At 40.7% G+C, this 20,385-nt stretch overlaps 1 protein-coding gene across 1 annotated transcript; it reads left to right on the top strand.

Moving 5' to 3' along the window:
• The first annotated feature begins 1,734 nt into the window (after positions 1-1,734).
• On the top strand, positions 1,735-20,305 carry bcl3 (BCL3 transcription coactivator). Its single transcript, XM_061050239.1, has 9 exons — positions 1,735-2,609; positions 3,234-3,351; positions 11,591-11,699; positions 16,186-16,387; positions 17,665-17,753; positions 17,881-17,958; positions 18,333-18,500; positions 18,935-19,034; positions 19,135-20,305. Exons 1-9 carry the CDS (start codon positions 2,063-2,065, stop codon positions 19,251-19,253), a joined length of 1,530 nt encoding a protein of 509 aa, XP_060906222.1. The 5' UTR covers positions 1,735-2,062; the 3' UTR covers positions 19,254-20,305.
• Positions 20,306-20,385: the final 80 nt, after the last annotated feature.

The following is a 20,385-nucleotide window of genomic DNA, read 5'->3' as shown; positions in this document are numbered from 1 at the left end:
AAAACATGATATCAAATGTCAGAGGAGATCATAATGGTTGAGTGCATTGACAGCTGCAGATTGTTTGTGTGTGGTGTAGGGTCTTTTAGGGACTTTAGACATCAAGTTTGACTTTCTGTTGCCAGTGCCACACTTCAGTGGAAAGAGGAAAGTCCCAAATTGACCCTGGTAATGAGAGCCTGTCTGAGGGCGGAGTAGGTTAGGATTTACCACAGAGAGATGTGGGGTGATTTTTGTGTGAGTGTGCATGCATATGCACATTAATGGTTTGTGTTTGGCTATGACCAGGTAACTTGCCCATATACAGAGCAGCTGTGACATTGCACCAACTGTCGGTCAGTTGTGTTGGCTACAAGGTATCTCCTGTCTGATTTTCTCCTGTCTCTCCTTAGAATAGCTGTGAGGATGAGCATATATGCTCCTCACAGCTATTCTAGAATCTGCAGCATGCTGACATATCATCAATTTGTGACAACAGATGAACTCAAACAACAATGATCCGGGACGCTAATGGCCTTGTGGTTAAGTCACACCCCATTTATGAGGAAGCTATAGTCCTCAAAGCGGGCGGCCCAGGTTCAAGTACGATCTGGGTCCTTTCTGGCATGCCATTCCCAACTCTCTCTCATGGTTTCCTACTCTTTCTACTGTCCTTTCCAATAAAGACAAAAAAAAAAAACACCAGTGATCTGACTGACATGCGCATATGATGTACTGCATCTTGCTAAATCCACATCCTGCAAGCACAAGGATGCTGAACAGTCTACAATATACACTGTTCATATACATGTACTGTACATAAATTCAAAAGTAAATAGTTTTGGGAGTTTGGGAGTACAGCATACCACAAGGTTGTGATTTGTACTGTTAGTTTTATGCGCAATATTGCCTGCTCGTGATGAGATCAGCAAAAGTAGAACATCTTTAAAACTTTGTTTTGACTGAAGTGTAAATAAAAAAACATGTCAGCTGACCTGAGCCAAAGCAACATGTGATCAAAGTTACACACAAAAATCCCTTACATAATTTAGAGCCTACTGAAACCCTGAAAATTAAGTTAAACTTCTTAAGCCTTAGTATTTGTGTTATATTTTTTCAACGATATTTTTCAATGAAGTGGGACAGTCTATGCATGGGACAGGAAAGAAATATACTCTATAAAGGGACCACAGTGATTGTTATTCGGCTGCACTTTTAGCTGCAAAAAGGCTTGGTTCCCTTCAGTCTGAACCTTTAGCTATTCTATTTATGCTGTATAAAAATATGCCCTATATGCAAGTTTGAAAATAGCAACAATTGTGAAGTTTCATGCTAAGTCTTTTGACAAGAGTGGGCATTTCACAGCCAGGGTGACGTAAGACAAAGAAAGTAACAACGCACAAAATGCATGCTCTTGTGAACAACTGTAGCTTTATTCAAATTGGCGATGATACACTGTAAACGTGAATTGAAAGCCCAGATTTCGCACGATGTGTGTTGGACCTGTCGTCACATTTTACGCCGCAATCTGCCAAGAGCAACAAAACCGACAAAAGCATCGATCCGTCTTTCCTCTTCAGACTTCTTGAGAAATTCAGCTGACAATCAGATGTTTTGAAGTTGTATGTAAATTAGGCAGATGTCAAAGTAGGAAATGCAGAAAAATTAACGTGAATTGAGAGCCGTGTTTTCTTTTCTCTCTCTCTCTCTCTCTCTCGCTCACTGCTGGGTATAATTTGTTTCGTTTTTAAAGGGAAAGCACCGCCAATTTAAGAGCAGATGAGCACTGCCGCAGCTCTGCACTGTACCTGTAGTTAGGTGCGCTGGGATATACACATTATCTACACTTATATTGGCTCTTATCTTAAAATAGAACTGCGTTGTGAGTCTGAACTAGGACGCTTATCTGAAATACACCAGGGACACAAAAGTAAACCTAGTGATGATTTGAATGCGACCAGTTAGGTTACATTGGGATGGGAATTGCGCACAGTTGGTCACTTTGGATGGAGTGTCATTGAACGCCGAGAAGTTGTCACACACCTGAAACTACTTTAATCCAAGAGCGCTTTGCCCCCGGTTGATGCCGAGGATCATGACAATGAATGGTGACCAGCAGTCGGTTGCCGCGGCGCCGCTGGATCTGCGCACCACTTACCGAGAGCGTGGGAGCACCGGGGCGAGGAGTCCGGACTGGAAAGGTCGCATTAGGGACGCCCGGGTGACAAGCGGCTCACCTGCACCTCCTGCGTGCACAGAGACGGACAGTTTGCTGACAGCACACTGTCCAACAGTCAGAGGCGCACAGGGTTCAAAAAACAGTGTTGTTCGAAAGCGGCCAGCGGACGATTCTTCCTTAAGGCTTCCCTTTAGGAAACGCCCGATTCCCGTCGAGCCGGAGACCCAAATCAAGTCACCGGAGACCCAAACCAAGTCACCGGCTCCTGCAGCAAAAGGGGACCAATTCTCTTCAGCGTTCCAGACGGACTTCACATCCCAGGTCTGTCCTTTGGAAAGAGTCGCGGAGGGAAGCATGATCAGTGCAAGACCAATATCTCCCAGACGGGTCGAGGAGGCACGACAGAGTCCTGATGGATATCCTATTCGCTTTTTGCACCAATTTGATTACAGTAAGCCTTGATTTACAGCACTGAGCCATATTATTATTAACATATTTTTTTCTTGATCCCCCTTATTCTCAATTAAGCCTATATGAATATGTTCTGATCTTGAAATGTAATTAAATGTCTATAGTGTGCATTCTTTAATGGAAAAATCATCTTCTTTTTGACATTTAAGGATCTCTGTACAGTGTTACATTGTAATATTGAGACAGTTCAGCTTTTAACATTGAGCGTGTGCATCCAGGAGCTTTTAAAGTTAATTTTATAATCATCACACTATGGCAATGTTGTTTGTTTTTTTGGAAAACTGCACTCATGTATTTTATGTCCCTATTGTGTCATAGTTAAAGGACATTTAAGGGTGTTGATGCATCCGCTTTTTTGAATCAAAGAGCAAATTGTCCAGTCAGCACTTCTGCAGCTATTATAAGTCAGTGTTTAACACTGAACATTATAGCTGATGGTTCATCTTATAATTGAAAACTATGCACACTCATGCAGGCACAGCTGCACACTTCCTCATTACATTTTTATGTACTGCCATCATTCTAATGTCTTTTCTTCATTTTTGCCTCCGACCTTGAGCTTCATGTCTCTCACTGTCTCTCTTTCTGTGTTATTCATGTCAAGGTCCCTTCCCAGTCTACTTGCCCCCTGTCCCAGAGCCGAGCCATCCTGTCGCCCTCCAAACTGAAAATCTGCTCTCTGGTATCGCTCTGGCTACACGTCAAGATGAAGATGGAGACACGTATGTTGATGCTTTTAAAGCGAAGTTAGGTCGTCTTTTCCTGGTGTAAAAGTGAATCACGCACACAGCATATCTGTTTCTCCATCACATACACCCAAGTCACTGATGCATATACTTAAGTCATTATGCATGCACCTCTTGCATTTCATCACGCTACAGTCAGACGGCTGTGTTGAGTTAAAACTGGGCACAACTCACAGATCTCAAATCTCACCTCACACAATACATATCTATTTACGAGCGCTCCAGCAGACTGGGAGGATTACTTGTGTCTTTGTTTAGAGTAATCAAAGATATCTCATATCTTCACCTGCAGAAATGAAAAGTTTGCTCTAGACTAGACTGCTGACAATGAGTACAACAAAAGTTCAGTTCAATCTAAATACATGCATGTCAGTGCACTTGTCAGTTACAAACCTGCCAAAAATGGGAGGTTTGACTGCTAAAAATGTGAAAGGCTTTGGAGGTAGGACAACTAGATTATTATTATTTTTGTTCTTATGGGTAATGTTTACTTAGAGGACATAAAACACGAATTGCCGTACTTTGATGCCCTCTTGGGGGGAAGTCATGGAAAATGTGTTTTTACTATCATAGAAACAAAATGTTGGTGCAAATACTGAGAAACAGAAATCAGATTCAAACTAATCTCAACCTCAAGCATTAGTTAAACATGCAGATGATATCAAATATGACTATTAGGGCCCAAAAGGTCCACACAACATATCAGCTTCAGTTTTTTTTAATCAACTATCAAACTTACCTTTAAATATTTTGACGTGGTGTTCAGTGGTTCATGTATCTGTTATGTCTGCCTCTAACACTGCCGTGTACAAATTGTCTTCCATCCCAGATATTTTGATTTGAATCAGAAGGAAATTGAAATGTCTCAGCATGCCTTAAAACAGCAAGCCAGCCAACACTTCCAAGACCAAGAAACTGAAGCACATAGGTTAAATTAATATACTATATTATTTATATTCACTCCTGAGATATTATTTGTAGTTTTGTTTTGAAGGCTTTGCATGGCCAAGTCTCATAAGTCTTACTTGAAAACAATTGATTGTGGTCGGCACATCACTTCTTGACACGTCGTTAATTAATGTCGCTTTTGCCATTAAAAGTGAAACTAGAGTTGTGTGAAAATCAAGTAGACACAAGCGATTCAATTGGATGGACCCAAACAACACCAGTCCTAACCAGTGACAGTTTGACCTCAGTAACTAAGCTGTTAGCATTGCACAACCTGGATGTGGTTTGTGAGATGTCTGCATCATCTCAGTTTATTTGTTATGGTCTCTGTGAGTCACCTGCTTCTACATATTGAGCAGGTACAGTCAGTACCCCTCTAGTAGCAAACCAAATTATTTACTGCTCTTTCACTTCCTATAAAGGAATCTGGTTTATTTTAGATCAGGAATGATTCACCGTGTGGCGATGGAGACTTGCTCTGCACATGTGCTGTATTTGTTTGAATGTGTGCATTAAACAACCAATGCATTTAAGCTAGCCAGCCCCTCATGGCCCTGTGCACAAGACATTTCTTTAGATCACATGAATGCAAATATTAAACTTTTAACGCATGGCTACTTTACTTTGTGTAAAGGTTTAACACCCACCCACACACAAATTTTAAATGTCAAAGAGATACAATAACACACACACACACACACACACACACACACACACACACACACACACACACACACACACACACACACACACACACACACACACACTCTCTGTCTCTCTCTCTCTCTAACACACAGTCATGTGACTAAAAACAAAGCATGTCCAAGAATTATAGGGTGCTTTGATGTGGAAGTTTCAGAAAGTATCAGCATCATTTGCATGTATTGGAAACAAACCCGTGATGACCAACATTTAGTGGAGCCGTAAGTCACGTGACAAGTCACAGCTGCTCACTGTCAAATATCTGCTTCAGAGACTCTTTATCTCCAAGATGAGGCTTTTGTCAAGGAATAGAGGCAATGCATTGAGACCAATGCTGTCTATGTTGTCTCTCAGGATAGGAAGCATAAAAACGATAACTTCTCCATATACTTCATAGAAATAGGTCTATGTATGTTTCCTATAATGGCTTGTAACCTGTTTTAATTTTATTGCTATCTAAACAAACAGAGCAGACACAGAGGCTAAATGAAAAATTAATATGTACATTATTTTAATAGCAGTGAGATAATGCTCCACATTGTGATAACTAAACTAAACTCTTTCTCCATTGTAATGCAACTGAGCTATTGGCTTGCTCGTGTAGTACCTACTTTGAGCTTTGCGGTTGTTTAAATCTTTGTGTGAATTCTGCAGAAAGAAAGAAGAAAGAGAAACTTTCATAGCCCACCCGTCCTTACACACAGTCTGTACGTAACCGAGTGTGTGTGTGTGTGTGTGTGTGTGTGTGTGTGTGTGTGTTCCTGTGCATAATGTGAGTGATGGCGTGTTCCTCTTACGTCAATTAGGGCGTTCATCTTCTGTTCTCACCGCTTCTGAGCCCCTTAGTTTCGGGAAAACCAGTGAGTGCTCAGTTTTTAAACATTGATTGTGGTTTTTCTCAGGTGCCTCTGTCTCTCTCTCTTTTCTTCTCAGTGTTTTTAAATGAATGGGCTCGAAAAACCCAAACATCCGCTCCTCACTTCCTCATTTATCGCTTTTTCTCTATCAGCTTGATCTTTTTCTCTCTCTCTTCGTTTCTCTGTTGTGTCACTGGCTTACCAACACCGTCATTTATACGTGTTATGTGCAGATGTCTTGATGCGCTTATAGCTCATGAATTTCTACATGCTTCTCGTCAGTTGAAGGATGTGCACTTAAACTCCATGTTACTCAAACTACTGTTTCTGAAACACGCATTGCTAAATTAAGACTTAAAGTTAAGCACAGTTGGCCTTTGATTCTCGACATGAGCACATGGCTACAGAACTCTATGCTTACATCAGTAGAGTAACAAACAATTACATGCTGCATATACAACAGTTAGGTCAGACTAAGTTGAATTGACAAAAGGAATCACGTGCTATTATTAATCACAACAGCACTGGGACTTTTTAAAATCATGTTTGTGGCCTTTATTAGATAGGACAGATGGATAGAGACAAGGAATGCTGGGTGGAGAGATTAGGGAATGACATGCAGCAAAGGGCAGAGGTCGGATTCGAACCCACGGCCTCTGCGTTGAGGACTATAGTCTCCGTTCATGGGGGAGCGGGGGCGACAAAATCCCAGCCACTCGTCCTCTTCACTACATGTGTCCCTTTCTTATTTCACTGGTTGTGTGTTAAATGTTATCATACGTATAACTGTCAATTAAACATAGTGAATGGTATGCTGAAACACAAATTACCAAAGAGTGCAGGAACGTTAGTGTGTCACTTGGTAACAGTCAGGTCCCCAGTCAAGATGCAGAACTACTTATAAGGCAAATTTAACATTTGAATGAACACAAATGATCTGTTGTAGCTCGGCTATTTACTTGTATATACAGTATATGTCCATGTAGAACTGTTGTCTCGATGCAAAATCATGATCAAAGTTTTGTGGTTAAGCCACTGGCTACATCTGGCTGTGTTATCTATGACATTTTTCCTGTGGCCTCGTTTTTTGAATGAAACAAACACGTTCGGATATACAATATATAATTACTCTCTCTTTTGTGATATGGCTTAATTTAAGCAGGTGTGATCTTTACTATGTTCAACATCTTAGTTTAGCGTGTTAGCATGCTAATATTTGCTAAAGGGCACTAAACATAAAGTGCAAGCAGGGTGGTTAAATGTTTTTTATTTGGTAAAGCAAAGTATTTACCTAAGCTTCAATTGTGGCTTGATGTTGAAGCCCCTGAGAACTTTTGTGTCCGGCAAATTTCGGTGCTCCCAGTAGCCAAACTAGTACATTTCATCTCTTTGCTGATCATGCCATGGACATGCATGAGAAGTATTTTGTGACAGAAACATCTCATCCTGTTTTCTTTAAAGGCTTTATATGCGATTTTTCACACTTAAATGTAGTAGAAATCAAGTATATCCTCTGAAAATAACTCTCTGAGTCATGACTGTCTACAATGAGTGTAACACCCGAGTCCCGCTTGTTTACATCGCCAGGACGGCCGGCTGGCACGGTCATTTTGGGTTAAATTCACATGCAGTGTGAAGATACGAGCATAATAAAGATCGCTAGCATTAGCATGCTAACACAACAATGCAGCACGAGTTGTTTGGGTTTCATGCTGGTGCTCAAGGGCGACGTCTTCTGGATCAAAAAAATCGCATAGTAAGCCTCAAATGCATCACTCACTGTTTAAGCAGGGTGCTGTTAATCGCCTCATCTGACTCCTACCCAGTGGCAGCGTTCACAGGCATGAAAAAAAAAAAACAGAAATAATTTATTTTCTAGCTTATTTTTACTCCTGTATTTGGAGGTCATATTAAAGCATCTGTATTAATATCAGTGTTTTTTATGAACAGCTACAAATTCCTCACTGAAGCTTTAATTAAAAAAATTTACTCTGGGAGAGAATCATGTGTTGAGCAAAGTCTATGCCAGTCCTTTCTAAGGCTGTGCAGAAATGTTTTTAAAACTACAAAAGTCGACCTGATGGTGGCGCTGGAGAATAGGTCAGGGGATCTCAAAATCAATTCGGACTAATTCTGGGGGCACAAATGACCAAATTTGTATCCAACCAACCAATTCGAGCACCTCTGACACGTGCTTTGCTAACAGGGCTTGACATTAATTTTGTTGTTCACCATCCACTGTGGCTAGCGGTTTTCTAAAGTTACTAGCGCCTCAGCATTCTAAGTAAACTTGAAACCTTTTAAATGTAAATGACCACTGTACATACCCAAATCAAGACTGCATAGAATTTATAACCTCCTCCTCTTTCTCAGTTTTTCTCTTGTGTGTGGTCTGCTCTCCTGGTGTAACATAGCTCCTCCGGGTCCACCATGTTCTCCACAGGAACTACAGTGCCGTTGTAGTATTTCTCACAGGAGTTGTAGTGTTGTAGTGTCACATTGCAGTTTGATTATTATTTCAGATGACCTTTCAGACGACTACAAAAAAAATAAAAAATCAGCTTGCCAAAGTCGCCAGTGGGAGTGTTGCACACCACTGCTGAAATCCACACACATTTGCTGGGTTGGCAGGTGTTAATGTCAAGCCCTGTCTGCTACCATCCAACAAGGGTTGGCAGTGTGTGAGATAATGAACATGGACCATTGCTTAATGACATTGTGTATTTGCTGTGATTTAAATTGTATTTGTATCTGTGGCTGCTTAGGTTTGCTTGCACAAACATACATGTGATACATGATACATGTTAATCATGAAAATCTATACCACATTATTCATTTTGATAAGCCTAGCACACAATGCCATTGGCTTTTAGCCGTCATTTCATGGAATTTGGTGTGTGTCTGCTTCTCTTGTTTATTATTCCAACACACAGTCACTTCACTACTTTTCTCAGCTGGTCCTCAGACCACAGGACATATCAGGTTTTATACCCTCTCTCCCCAGACAAGATAAGATAACACACTCATCTCTTTTCTCACTCTCTCAAACATATGTACACACTTACATTAGATCTCTCTGTGTTACTGCGGCGAGTGCGGGATTCTGTCTGCGTCAGTACGCTGTGCTTGGGGTTATCTGGGGCTGTGGTCTGCCCCACTTCCAGGAACAAGAAACAGTTTTGTTTCATCTTAAGAGAAAAAGAGAGAGATGGATACATAATTAAAATAGTGTAAAACAGAGACAATGTCTCAGTAGGACAATAAAAAGTGCCATGCTGATATAGTAGTTGAGCTCAGTGTTTAAAAGAGATGAGTTCTAATGTTTTGTTTTCAGGTTAAAAAAACTACAGCACATGCAGCATCTAATGTTCTGCATATAAGCATTTAAACTTTACCAGGACTCACAGTTATACAATTCCTAAGTGAGCCATATCTGAACAGCCAGCAAATGTGTTGGACAGCAGAAGCATGATTGGTCACTCCAGTAACTGTACAATATATTGTTAGAGTTCTGCAGGGGCTTTTCATGGGAAGCTAATAGCTTGTACAGTAAATATGTTGATACAGATTTTTTTTCAGTTACAGTAACAGTGACCAGCTGAGGAAAGACCCACTGCACTAAATCTGTTCCAATGCACAGTTCTGCTTTTTTTTAACGTCAGGAGTAGGTCATCTGATTTTTCTATTGCAGTGGCAGTTCTAACCTGCTCTTGCAAATAAATTTGAGCAAAATTTTGAATCAGAGTTGGATATGTTTGTTAATGCATTTTGCAAAAGGAAAAAAAATGTATGCACACATACATGCACAGTTTATTTCGGTTTTTAAAAAAAATCATATACGCTGATATCAGTAGAGCAATTTCTTTGGAGCCGCCAGGTGTAGGTTGGCATATTCATATGCTTGGGTTTAACAGACCACAGCTTTATTCTGTTCATACTCACCTTTATCAAGTTTAATGTTGAAGAATCTGAATGAGGGATTTGAGTGTTTCGTTTATAAACTGTTTACCTTAAATATGTTTTATAGATGAATCGATAGATTAGAGTTGATTAATGGGATACTATAGATAGATTGATATGCTTCATACATACAAAGTTTTGCAAATAACCATTTAGTTGAACCACACACCAGTTTAAATTGATTGTGCAGGAAAGTCGTGTTCATGTGCAATAGTTGGACTTAGCACTTTACGTCAGAGAGTTTATCTTTTATCAAGGAGGTCTTCTATCTATCATCATTCAACAGGAAATAACAGCTGTTAATGACTCCATGTCAGTGGGACACATCTCTCAGAAGGAAGTGTTGCAAGTACTTTTGTCATTGTGCGAATTATCTTCTCACCTCAAATTCTGTCTAAGGTAACTCTTAACTTCTCAAGAAATGTCCCTGTTTCCTGTCTCAGGGCTGTACTCTTTGTCTGCTTATGACTTCTCCTTTGGATGAACCTGGCTCAGAGTACCTACAGAAAGCCCCTTTGAAACCATACAGCTTCATGGCTGGATTTCACAGCAAGATAAAGAATGCTGCCATTGTTACTGACAACAGGAAGTGACATAAAAGACGCCTGGCTCTTACTGGAAGCCACGACTAATGACAGAATGAAAATAAGAAAATGTGAAAAATAAAAAAAATGGCCTTACTCCTTTCTACACATGCTACACCTCCCCCCTTGCTAAGTTTTTTGCTTTTCCCTGTCCTAAACTTTGGCCTGTGTTTGTTCTTTCACTTTAGGTACAAACCTCAGATAGTGGTTTCCCCTTTAGTCTTGATAAGTGTGTGATAAGGGTGGTGTGAGTCATGCCTCTACATCTGTGGAGCTCCTTGGTACAACTGTCACTTGGATCATTTACGTCTGACGATCAAATAGACCTCTCAGCTTCCCATCACAAGAAACTCGTCGAAGGCTATAGAGCTGCTCGTTAATTGCATTTGTCTCTGTTATACAGTCCTTATGCTAAGCTACGCTGTAACAGGCATTTGGCCGTAGACGTGTCTTATCGGACTGAATTCTTGAAAAGACAACACAGTAAAAACTGGATCAGAAACTATCGAGTGCAGTGACTTGTAACAAACATGAAACAAATGCCTAGGCCCTCAATAATGCATGCCTTCATGTCTTATAATTCACATTGGTGAGTTCATTAAAGAATAAACTTTCGATACAGTTTCTGTTAAGAAAATAAGCTATAGGGACCAAAATATGACATTCAGGATCAGAGCGAAGAATGTTCAGATCCACTTAAAGTTTAATGCATATAAAAGATTGGCGCCAACAACACGTTTCACATCGCGGCTATCCCACGTTTGCCATCACTCGATTGGCGTCGGGTGTGGGCACTTTGATTATTTACAATATTAGATCAAACAAATGAAACAAACACTCAAGGACTCTCCTAACAAAGTCAAAATATAAATTTCAGTATATCATAGTCGATATATTTACACTACACACACACACACACACACACACACACACACACACACACACACACACACACACACACACACTACGAATACTAAAAAAAACCCAAATATATTTCATTTTTGTATCCTGTTTAAAAGTTGGGCATTTTAATAATGGGGGTCTGGTGGGACTGACTAGCTTCTGGAGCTTTAAGTGGTCATTGAAGAAACTTGCACTTTGCTCTTCAGTGGTTTCAGGCCCAGACATTACTGCTAGTTATATACTGTTTCTTTATCATTACAGAGCTCTCCATATAGCTGTTGTGCAGGGGGAGCAGGCTATCGTCTGCAAGCTGATCCAACTTCTGCTGTTGGCTCGCAGACCCCTAGATATCTACAACAACCTCTGGCAGGTAAGACAAACACACTTTTCTGTGCTTCTATTTGATGAAATGCAGGTTTCATTTCTATAGACTGACATTTGGATCCAAACTTGTCTTCCTTTCCATCTGGCAGCCATCAAATCAAGTGAAGGATTTATGAATTCCTCAGCGTTGGTCAATCAGAGACAAACAGAGAATAGAAGTCAATGGGGGACTTCTGCCCCGCCAACCACAACATGTAAAACACATTCCCCTGCTTCACCCTTCTGATAACAGTAACATGGAAAAGAATGAAAGAGGAAGTGCCTTGGTTTCCTCCTCGCCTTGTGCTGCGTTATCACACACTCTTACAGTCATGGTGGCTGATGGTAATGCAGTGGAATTCACCCTTCCTGTTTCTCCACCTGTACTTGCCACAAGCTAAAGCCACACACATGCTGGGAAGGATTAAATGTGTTTTCAAACATTCTGTTTAATCTGTACACCTTTTTTTATTTCGTTTTGCTGAGTGCACAAATAGAAGAGAGAGCGGCGATGACAAAGCAGAGAAGAATGTGACTCTGATGAACTCTCATGAACACTGAACTGGTGTCTCATGGCATGGCCGTTAACCTAAAGCACATGAACCAGCAGATGACATGACATAAATTGCAAAAATTTAATTTATTTCCTACATATAAAAGTTTGACTGACACTTTTTCTCCAGGGAATCGTTATAATTATAAATATTACTGGAATGCTGGACCCACTGAACTTCCATGATGCTCACTCTTGAACTTCCTTCTTCTAAAAAAAGGGAAAATACAGTAAACTTCACTAGAATGAGCACATGAAAGATTCTTTGAGTGTTACCCAATCCAGGGCTGTCCCAACAACTGGCCTTAAGCCATGCCCTTCCACGTTGTTTTCCACTCTGTTGTCTCCAGCTGCTTGCCCTCCTGCTGTGCATCCTGCCAGCTTTTTTGTCTTTCATCCTTCAGCAGAGAAAGCACCTGAGCCCTGTAGCGCTGCAGTTCTCAAGGCTGGGGTTTCACACCACACAGGACACCACGGGCTTACTTACCAGAAATAACGCTGGCGCTATCATCGCTTGTTGTCTTTCCTCATCGCTGAGGCTTGACAGCAAAGGTTTTGTGATATCCTGTGTGTGAAGATGCACGCACGCACGCGACACATCCACAGACTGCTTTTTTTTCACACACTCAGATATATCATGCCATATGCAGTTATAAACTAAAAAGGGAGATTTTCTGGCACAGGTCCATTTACAGTCATTTGCCTACCATATAGTGTGGTAGGCATAAAGCACAACTAATTTAAGAGATGGTAGGGAACTTTTGATTCTTTTAAATATGAAGTTTATCAGAAAGACCTGAACACTCTTTCTGGCACTGTCCAACTTCCCATAGACACAGAAGACTTGAATACAGCTTTTCCAATATTGATGACAAATCCTGAGTTTCTGTGGTTTTACATTTGGAACTTTTTGACAGAGTGTTACTATCAGTACCGTAACTGAACGATAGTGCAAATGACAGTGCTCAGTTTGTGTTCCCTGAACTACGATGATGGTAGAGAGACATGTGTTTGATACTCCCACACTGGTCATGCTGTCAGTGCGGCTGCACAAGCACACACTTTAGTAGCTGCCTGTTCTTGCCTGTTTGTTGTGTAGTGTGTGTGACACTAGGTGGGGTTTGGGCCCCAGTCCACACGTTAAACATGCACACATGTACAAGTGCTTTAAGAGAAAGCCATCAACTTAAATGAATCAACTTAAATCCAGAATGTAGAGCTGTACTAATTCACTAATTCAGCTTCTTGAAAAAATGTTACTGTAGAAATTAGTTCTTTTAATTTGTTATGCATGCAGGAGTCATGCTTTTTATTTCATTTTTTATTGTGTGTGCCCTCTGTTCACATGAGTGAGATGTCTGTGTGATTGTGTGTGCTTAATATCCTTGTTCCGAGAAGTCACATGACCCCCCGCCCCCCCCCCCCCCCCCCCCCCCCCCCCCCCTTTGCTTTAGGCTGTTTCTCAACATACCTTGCTGAGGTTCAGAGGGTAGTTTACAGGGACTTTCCCTTCCTGCTCGACACTCTCTCTCGCTCTCTCTCTGTGTTTCTCTCTCTGTCTCGCGTTTTCTCACTTCTGTCTCTTTTTTTCATAACTCTTGCTGCGTATATCTAAGGAGGATTTTGGGTTCTTTTCTCCTTTGCATAACTGATGAAGTGACTGATGCTATCAGTTTAACTGTCAACAACTTTGACGTGAGAGCGTGTGATCTTGGTGTGTGCAACAGGATGAGCTTAACTCAGCATTGTTCACAACAGAAGAGCAGTCTATCTTGTAGTGTTGTCTTCCATCTCTCTTTGTGTTTGGCACTGCCTACGGCCCGGGGCTGTTCTTCCTACCCGTAAACCTCCTCTCTCATCTTTTCACCATGTTGATCTGCTCATTTTGCAGGAATGCAAGTGTGTGAGGACAGACCCAGGGGAAAGAGAAGGGATTTTCCCTTGTTATCCCGTCTTTCCCCTGGACTCCCCTCTGCCGCTTCCGTTTCTTCCTCATTCCTCTGTCTCTCCACCGCTACCCCCTTAATCCCTTCCTCTTATCAGTGCTGGATTTTTTTTTTTAGTCACTCTGAAATCTTTTACAGGAACCCACTGCTGGACTCTGCCAACTCTGACTGGTCCATTTTGGATCCTTAAAAGGCCTTTGTGTGGACGTCATTTAATCACTTTCATTGGTTTCATTATTGCTGTGTGGTTAGAAAAGTAGGAAAGGCATTTTGTTAAAAAATGAACTCTGATTATAGGAAGTTCAAGAGCGTACATTTCTCAGAGGATTGTATATATAGTGTGTGTGTGTGTGTGTGTGTGTGTGTGTGTGTGTGTGTGTCCTTGTGCAATTATGTTTTATCTGTGAGTGTGTGAGTCACAGGATTCAGGGAAACAGGAGCTGAAGGGAGGAACACAGGCATTGACACACTTGTGGAATTCCACTACAACGCTCTCCCACTGCTAGACTACTTTTTTTAATGGTCTTTACTGGAACAAACCTCCAGCCTGCACACACACACACACACACACACACACACACACACACACACACACACACACACACACAGTACTATCACAGCAAAATTGAAACTTGGGGTTCCTGATTGCTGCTTTTATTGTGTAATTTAAAAAAGAAGCTAAAGATTCCAGATTAAAGGACTTCCTTTATCACTTGACGTAAGCATTGTTTTTATTTTAACAGCAGGTTTTCTGTGCCCTCCCTGGCCACAGTTGACATAATTATCAACAGGATGATACATGCTTACCTCACCCAGAGGAACATCCTAGATTGCTCAAGTGATTTCATTCAGCACTTCCAGGAAAGCACCTGGTGTACTGTGTGTAATTTTTTGTTTTTCCTGCAGACTGTTTGTGTGTCCAAACGGGTTTGTCCTCATTTTGGATAAATCACACAGTCTCATGCTGGACTTGTCTCTGTTGTCTGTGTTTACATACAGTGTTTGTTACATGGTGCAAAGGTCTCCTCCATGACCGTCACTTTGATTTGATTTCTGACAACTATGTATCTTAGGCAGTGTGTAAGTGCACGTGTGTGTTTAGTGTGTTTGTTTTACACGGGAACTGACATCTAATACCTGTGACGGTATGTCATGGTCTTGTGATGTGTTATAAAAACGAATCTTGCCAGACAGAGTTCCTTGTTGGAACTCCCTTACGGCCATTGTTTTATTGTGTATCTGACCTTTAACCTGTATAACAGGTTGGACATGATGGGAGGCGTTTACTCGAAATTGTAGCGTTCTTCCTTCAAACTCAATATAAGAAATGTGGGGGTTTTAAGATTTTGTGATATACCTTTTATCATGTCCTGTCTGGTGTTCCTTAATGACATTTAAAAAAAAAACCTTAAATAACAGTTTGAATTGTTGGAAACTATGCTTATTTGCCGAGTGCTCTTCAGGTCTGCATGGTGAATATGAAAACACCATAACAGTTCCAAAGTCCGTGCAAAGTCTTCAACCAACAGACATTAGTGGAAACAGACGTTTTCATTTCAATCACAAGAAATCAAATAAGAGTATCTTTTTCAAATGTTAAATATTAATTTGATGGACTTGCAGAAATAGCCTAAAGGGTATGGACCAAATTGATAGATATATTGGCAATCTGGGATTTCCACTATTTGATTAGAACATGTAGTCAGAATAATGAGACTAAGATGGATACTTATTTAGAAGTAATGTCATCTTTAGAGGACAAGACCTCTATCTCTTATTTAAAAAAAAAAAAAAAAAAGAATAATGTCCGTGAGGACGGCAGAGAATGGGAGCATTGTCCAGCATTAGTGGAGGGTTCACACTCTCTTAATGCAACCTTGTGTATGCTGCAGTGTGAAAGATAAAATCTATTTTGACACTGAATATCGCCCTCAAGTTTTGAGGATACACTGGTTTGTCTTAACTGTCATCTTTGCTTTCATCCTCCCTCTTAGACGCCCCTTCATCTGGCAGTGATAACCCAGCAGGCAAACATGGTGGAGACTCTGTTGAGTGGAGGGGCTGACCCTGCCGCCTTGGACCGCAACGGCCAAACAGCTCTCCACCTCTGCTGCGAATACAACCAGCGAGACTGTCTGTCTGTTGTGCTCTCCCGCTCCTCATCCTCCACATGCCTGGAGATCAGAAACTTTGAGGGTAAGATATGGTGCACTCTTTGGTGTATATTATGTGCAAGATGTCCTTGACAAAAAAAAAAAAGGTTGAGGATGACTCATGAGCTCTTTTTATTAGGTTGTTAACTCTGACAAAGCCTTGTGATTGCTTGTGACCATTTCCTCCTCAGTAATTCCCCTGGTGTTCTTTAATGAAAACATGCAAAGTCATCATTAAACTAAGAGTAGTTGATACATTTGGAAACATGTTTTGCAGCTTATTGGAAAATAAAAATAAAAAATGTTGTGGTCACAGATGAGAGATGACTTTTTTATCCATTGTGTTTGCAATCAAGATTACATCTCAGTATTGAAGACAATTTCTTCGGACACAATTTACTGGTCACATAACAACAATCACTAACTTACTGGTGTTGCTTCTATAATTTGTTTTTATAGTGGGGGGGTGGTGGGGAGGTTATGTAGAATGATAACCTTTGCTCAGATAAGGGTTTTGGTTGTTTTGGATGTTCTGGCAGGAAGAGAAGAAGACACCTTCTTCCTCTGTGGTCTGGTTTGGTGTCACTTCGCCTTGTTTCAACAGTGCGCCTGTGATGTCACTCCACAGGAGACATTTTTAGTGTGAAAGTAACAAGTCTAGCTAAAGACGACCCCCCCCCCCCCCACACACACACACAAAAAAGAAGGTATAAACACATGTTTCCTCTGTCCACAATGAGTTTGACCTTATGAATAACAGAGACCACTGTCTATTTAAAATAGCAAAGGTTCAGAGGATTATATGTCCTGGAAAAACTTTAATAAAGGAAGAAGAAAACATTCAAGTCAACCAGTTTTTACATTTGTGATGTGTTTTCAGGTCTAAAAACATCCTGCATTGTTTGCAATCTTATCTCTTTAACCATTTTAAAATTGTATTTTACTTTTTTTACTTTATGGTGTTGAGAATACGATACATATTGACAAATATTCACATTTACTAACATAAAACATTCTTGTACCAAGATGTGCAAACACGGACAAACAAAAGACATTATTATTTGATCATTTTAATCGTCTAAAATATTACTTAAAAGATATGTTTTACTGCTGTTCTGTTCAAATAACATCCTTTAATACTTATGGAATTACACTATTTTTGTCTAGAAAAACAACAATAATTAAGAGGCGCTTTATAATGTCTTTATGTGTCCTGCAGGAGGTTTTGTATTCATTCCCTTGCTTTTGTGAATACTGTATGTTCCAATGTGTAATCCTTCTTGCTGTAACACACTGGTTCTGCACCTTCCATGTTCCCAGGTTTAAGTCCGCTCCATCTGACCGTACTGCGTGGCAATAAGGATTTGTCAAGAATGCTGCTGGATGCAGGAGCTGACATCAATGCTATGGTCAGTCCTTATGCTGCACTGACTCAGCACTGACTAAGTTTCACAACATCACAATTTCTTTTAATTTACTGTTTCTGCATTCTCTGACTTTTCCCATTGTGCTTTTTTTCTCTCTCTTACTAATCAGGACGTTAAAAGTGGCCAGAGTCCTGTCATGCACGCGGTGGAGAGCAATAATGCAGACATGGTCCACTTCCTCATTGAGGTACTGATAGTGTGTGGGCAGTGAAGAAGGGGGGGGGGGGGGGGGGGGGGGTTCGGGTTGTGACTCAGCTCTCTTTGATAAGTCTGGTTTTCATTTCCAACTCATAAGGCATTCTAAGTTTGCTTTTCTTTCCAGATAACAGATAAGACCTTCAAAGTAATGGAGCAACATTCTCATAGTTTAGTTTATTTGCATCTCTCCTACTTTCTTGTCTCTTTATAAAGCATATTTATTTCTTTACCATTACTTTCGTTATAAAACTCTACTTTTCAATGGATCCATCGTTTTTTCACTTTCGATACTGCCTCTACTCCCTCTTCCTATACAGTATGAATCACATCTGTGTCAACTTCTTCTTTTTTTTCCTGTTGCAGAGAAATTGTGATGTCAACAGCCAGTCATATAGCGGGAACACGGCTCTGCACGGCGCCTGTGGCCGAGGTCAGGTGGACACCGTGCGACTGCTGCTGAAGAGCGGCGCTGACAGCAGCCTCAAGAACTACCATAACGACACCCCTGTGATGGTGGCCAAGAACAAGAAAGTGAGCCTGGACATAAAAGGAAAAAAAGCCAATATGTATAATGAAGCAGGCTTCTTTATTGTCATGTTTATTTTAGCCTTTTCATGGTTGTGAGTTTCTTATTAAGGACAATTCATATGTGTTAGGAATACTGAGAACTCATTGAAAAAGTTAGTAAATTGACTGGAGACTTTCTCGGTTTTGTCAAATTTTTTATCGCAGTAATATGAGGATGAAAAATCCAATTAATTTGCTTCTTCTGTCACATCAGAATAAGTGTAAACAATTAAAGGACAGGCCAGTGTCAAGAAATGGTTAGAGCCAGAGTATGTAAATGTGTCTATCCTGCCCTCTAGAGGTCAGACATTAATGGTGCAGCAATTTCTACCAACATGTACACCACTCACTTTGGATGATTCATAAAGAGATTATTAAAGACTTTTGTTCTTTTGCAGATATCAGATGTGTTACGAGGGAGAGGCTCCAACCAGATGAGGGTTCAAGATCAACCCTCTATCTCTAACTCGCCACATGGGAGCAACCTTACAGAAATGGGTACGAAAAAGTCCCACAAGTTTCACGTACAAGTACACAAAGTCACTAAAAACGTTTTTTTTTTTTTTTTACTCATTTTTACTTTTTACCTCTCTTTTAGGGACCCCATCTCCAAACCACAGTCAAGGATGTTCGCCCTCGACTACACCACACAATTCTCATCATAGCAACTCCCACTCTCCAAAGACTCCATCTACACTTGTGTATTCATACTTTTAGCTCAAAGTTACTGTCTAGTGCAACTCGCAACTACCTCCACAGAGCTATCCAACCCGAGACTTCATTTCCCAAGAGGACATCGTGGAGAGGGCTCAGCCAATGGGATGACAGTTCAGTAAAAGATAGCACCTGAATGTACGCATCCCTAAAAGCTGGCCTTCCTTTCCTCAACTCAGCGACAAAAGACAGTCATCAGTGGTGTCCATCCTTCCTTGGATTTGATGCGTTGGTAGAGGGTTTCCAAACCCTCTCTCTCATCCAGCTGCTGATTTGTGCAGTAATGACTGGGAAATAAAGGAGTGAACTTAAGGCTGCTATAGACATCAGCCTGCTGTCTCCACATTCATATAAGCAGCATATAGAACAGGGGTGGGCAACTGGCGGCCAGGGGGCCACATGCGGCCCCCATCAACCCTCAACGTGGCCCTCAGGTCAATTTTTACATATCAATTAATTGGAAACATGAAGAAAACATGACAAAATCTGCCATGAAATCATGAAAACTAGAAATATGTCCATAATAATATTTGATCACTGGTATATGTTGAGTTAAATTTGAGACACAATTGACTGTAATCGTTTTTTGTATGCTACAATTTGGCCCTCTGGCAGTGAGAATTAAATGAATGTGGCCATTGCTGTGAACGAAGTTGCCCCTCCCTGATATAGAATGTGCAAATGAATGCAATCAATGCTTCACAAAAAGACTATACTGCTATACTGCACTGGTGTGTCAGTAAATGATGGACATGCGTCTGAGCTCGATGATATCAGAGTCATTTTTAGAAGTATTTGAGCCTTTGTTTTTTATACGTGGTAAGGAGAGAAATGGTAGAAATAAGTAAACTAAGGAGATTACATGCAACAGCTGTATCTACCCTGTCCATGCTTTTTGGCACCATAGCTCTTCTTAAAATGTCGTCCCAGTGTGCGTCCTGTAAAGCTTGACAGTATAACGTGATGGCCTTATCTTGCACAGTCAACAGAGTATATTTGTGTTTATTTCATTGATAAATGTTGTAAATATGTTTTATATAAAATAAAAAAAACAACAACAACAATTTAACCTGTGATTTGTTTTTGTTCGCTGAAGTCGAAGTAGCTTTTTCTACTGTTGAAAGCTGGCCTGTGA

This window comes from Labrus mixtus, chromosome 11 (assembly GCF_963584025.1).
Source record: "Labrus mixtus chromosome 11, fLabMix1.1, whole genome shotgun sequence".
Classification (NCBI taxonomy): Eukaryota; Metazoa; Chordata; class Actinopteri; order Labriformes; family Labridae; genus Labrus; species Labrus mixtus.
Note: the sequence above shows the minus strand (reverse complement) of the source record. Positions and strands in the feature narration are given on the sequence as shown.

Excerpts from the sequence above, each read along its gene's own strand:
- bcl3 (XM_061050239.1), top strand. The coding sequence starts at position 2,063 with ATGCCGAGGATCATGACAATGAATGGTGACCAGCAGTCGGTTGCCGCG. Across the intron at positions 3,352-11,590 it reads CAAGATGAAGATGGAGACAC|AGCTCTCCATATAGCTGTTG; the intron begins GTATGTTGATGC and ends TTATCATTACAG. Across the intron at positions 11,700-16,185 it reads TCTACAACAACCTCTGGCAG|ACGCCCCTTCATCTGGCAGT; the intron begins GTAAGACAAACA and ends CCTCCCTCTTAG.